This window comes from Bufo bufo, chromosome 3 (genome assembly GCF_905171765.1).
Source record: "Bufo bufo chromosome 3, aBufBuf1.1, whole genome shotgun sequence".
NCBI lineage: Eukaryota > Metazoa > Chordata > Amphibia > Anura > Bufonidae > Bufo > Bufo bufo.
Window position 1 is genome coordinate 634,455,105 of NC_053391.1, and position 3,537 is coordinate 634,458,641.

Genomic DNA, 3,537 nt, shown 5'->3' on the forward strand with positions numbered 1-3,537 from the left:
GGTGTGGACTGTGTTCTCCAAGGCTCATTTGCTCAGGGCTAAATAAGACCCCTGGATAATAGCTCATACCATGATTGGATAACAAACATTGTATCCTTATACCCCATACCATAACTGGACAAAATCTCCATACCATGACTGAATGATACCACCATACTGTGACTGGATAACACTGCCATTCGATGAATGCCTAACACCGCCATACACAGTTTAGGGTTTAAGGTGGCACAGTACAGAATATGATTAGGGTGCAGAGTACAGTGTATAATACAGGGGCAAAGTACAGGGTATGACTGGGGTGCTGTGCAGGGTATGATAAGGGGCAAAATGCAGGGTATAAGAGGGCATAGATACATGTTGGGAAGCACAGTACCAACTATAAGGTGGCTCAGTGCAGGGTATAATAGTGGGGCATATTACAGGGTATAAAAAGCACAGTACAGATTAAGGGGCACAGTACACGGTAGGGGGCTTTGTATAGGGTATGACAAGGGGACACACTACAGTTGGTTCTCTGAAAGGGAGTTGATATTTATTATAAAAAATGAAAAGAAAAAAGTTTAAACTCTCTCACAATGCCCATCCTGATGGCCCCACCCTAGGCACGTGTCCTTGAGTGCCTAATTAGAAATACTGTCCTGATCAGAACCCCTAGTTGTCTGCAGATAGGGACCAGTGCTTAATAGGAGAGACTCTGCCAGACCGAATATGAGTGACCAAAAGAAGACACTGAGACGGGGATACTCTGCCACAGATCCTGGGTCACCAGCCCTATGACCAGAGAACCGGCTGGACGACTGAGCCACAAACCCTGGGCCACCAGCCTTTGGCCAGGAAGCCAGCTTTCTTAATGAGAGAAAGAGAGAGAGAGAGAGAGAGAGGGGGGGGGGGAGGGACAGCTAGCTAAAGCCTCAGACCGAATAAGTCAGTTCCGTGCTTTGCCTGTGTTGACTTGTACTTGAGTTCCTCCAGTAAAGAAGCACACTGGTTTACTGCAAACATTGACTCTCTGGAGTTATTTCCCATTGGGGTGCACCATGCCTTACCAGCAGCAACATATGGTGACACCTCAGAAGTGTTTGGAGGACCCAGCGTAGCATTGGGCCCACCCCAAAACCCGGCTACGGCATACTGCCTAGAAAAAAAACAAAAAACACAAGTTGTTTCTATGGCTTTTTACAGTAAAAAACACCAGAACAAATCTATATGTAGAGCGGCAGGGTCTCATGGATTTCAGACAGCTTTTGCTATTTATTTGCCACGGATATCATCCTATATGGATGAAATCTGCAGAGAACCTTATGTTCTCTTCTGGGTAGAAATCTATTTTGCAGTTTTTATTGTACGTTCACATCCACACCTGCCAGAAATTGGAGCAGGCAGTTCTGCCTAAAAAAAAATGCAACAAAACAAGCAACACAAACCACGTGTACGGTGTGCGCCATCAATTCGGTTCTGGTTGCGTAACATACTGTAGCTCACAGAGCTCAATCTCTTTCAAGTGCATGGGACTGATCTGCTGTACCACACACAGCCACAACCGTGTGTATGGTGCTGTTCCTGGGTAAATAAAGCCACCCGGTGGTCCAGCTGAGGGGCCCTGCACTTTTTCATAGGAGTCGGATAGGCCATCAATATCGCAGTTTGCGTAAACGACATAAGAACTAATGGATGGCTGCGAGGCATTCTAAAGGATACATTGTGTCATTGCCCCTGACAAGAAGCGTGACTACACTTGAATTGTCTTGTGTTGCATTGTTAAGGTGACTGTATTAAGGAAAGTTTTTACTTTGGTGATATATTGTTTGCAATTGGATTAAAATGATAGAGAGAATAGGTAAATAGCATGGAATTTTATAGCTGCTGATAAATGCAGGCCTGTCAGCCTGGCTGATGATGCCACAGGTCCCTCTGTCATGTCATGTGACCTTTAGAATATGGTGATGTCACAGGGCCCTTTGTGACATCATGCAACAGTTAGGTTTAGAACTCTGCAACCTGAATGGCAGCCATATTTCTTCATCGTTTGACTGGTGAAGGCGACTTTTGCTAGTGCTTGGCAAATTTTTTATATATTTTTTCAAATATAAGACCAGATAAGAAGGCCTGTTAGCCAAGCCGTTCCAAGTGTCACCCCGGAACGTGCTGAAGGCAGACAGGACCTTCCTCAGCCCAGCATAACATCTAGGGGCTGAATATGGAGACTTCCAGGAATCTTCCAAAGAAAAGGAAGAGGAAGAGAAAGAGGAGAGCTCAGCCGCCAAATAAGAGGAGAATAGTAACACCGGAGAGGGCAAATGATGGCGGCAAAGAAAAAATGATCAAGGCTTCAAAAAGACCTGAAAGCCCTATACAGGAGAGTATCCAGAGAAAGAGGAAGAGAGGAGAAGAGATGGGGGGAAAAGCTGATGACAGACCCAGCACGTCCTACAATACTGACATGGAACAGCTGTCAGGTGAGTGCAGATCTAAGTTTCCTAGATCCAATACCCCTTAATGTACGAATTCATGGGATTCTCCACTTTTGGAGAACCCTAATTATGACCAAGATTATGAATTCCTTTCTTTGCTACCCACTAATGTAGTTACATTGTATTGCAATGGAAAAAATATAGAAATATTAAATCTTACGGTATCTCTCCTGTCTCCACCAGGGACAATCCCAGCAGACGCCCCCATCATTGTGACTGGACTGGAAAGCTTCACCTTCCATAAAATCCTTGGAGAGGGTGGTTATGGTAAAGTGAGTATTAGGAATTCTTGGGACTTCTTCCTCATGTGTGTCATGTGTGTCGCAGTAATATCACTCTAGGGATGTCAACGCTTCATGTCTTCTCATTAGGTCTCATGGCAGGACAGGCCTTTCTTCCATTTCTAATGCTCTGTCTCCTACAGGTCATGCTGGCCACACATCCCGCCTGCCAACAACAACTAGCAGTGAAGCTGGTGAAGAAGAGGGTCCTGCTTCAGGACTTTAAAGACAATGTCCTGATTGAGCGACAGGTCCTGGAGGTGACTGGGAAGAATCCATTGTTTACCCATGCTTATGCCACCTTCCAGACCGAGGTAAGAGTCTGATCCATTATCGAGGCTTGATCAGAGGGTTAGCTCTACCCGACCCCAACTGAGGAGGCTGCAGGACCTTTACTATAATATTTTAGAAACCTGGATCATATTTTCTGTCTTTTATCATAGGACTATGCCTTCTTCATCATGGAGTTTCTTAGCGGAGGAGACCTAAGTGGCCTCATGAGAGCCAACGCCCCATTCACCGTCCCAGTCACCAGGTAAGACAGAACATGGATATACTAGATAAAGCTGACGAGTGCTGTCAGGAACATGCAGCTTTGTGTCATTATTAGTCTGGTAGTTTAATGGGTGAAATGTTGATATTTTTTCTTTTTGCCATCAGATTTATGGCAGCTGAGATCATCTGTGGACTGCAGTTTCTCCGCACCAGAGGCATCATACACAGGGACATAAAACCAGCCAATATCCTTATGGACAGCACCGGTCACTTGAAGATCGCCGATTTTG

The 3,537-nt window shown here is 45.2% G+C and overlaps 1 protein-coding gene across 1 annotated transcript; it reads left to right on the plus strand.

Annotated features, from left to right (window-relative positions):
- Positions 1 to 2,317: 2,317 nt before the first annotated feature.
- Positions 2,318 to 3,291, plus strand: LOC120993983 (protein kinase C delta type-like). The gene is made up of 4 exons (XM_040422443.1): positions 2,318 to 2,456; positions 2,655 to 2,743; positions 2,896 to 3,066; positions 3,196 to 3,291. Exons 1-4 carry the CDS (start codon positions 2,318 to 2,320, stop codon positions 3,289 to 3,291), a joined length of 495 nt encoding a protein of 164 aa, XP_040278377.1.
- The last annotated feature ends 246 nt before the right edge of the window (positions 3,292 to 3,537 follow it).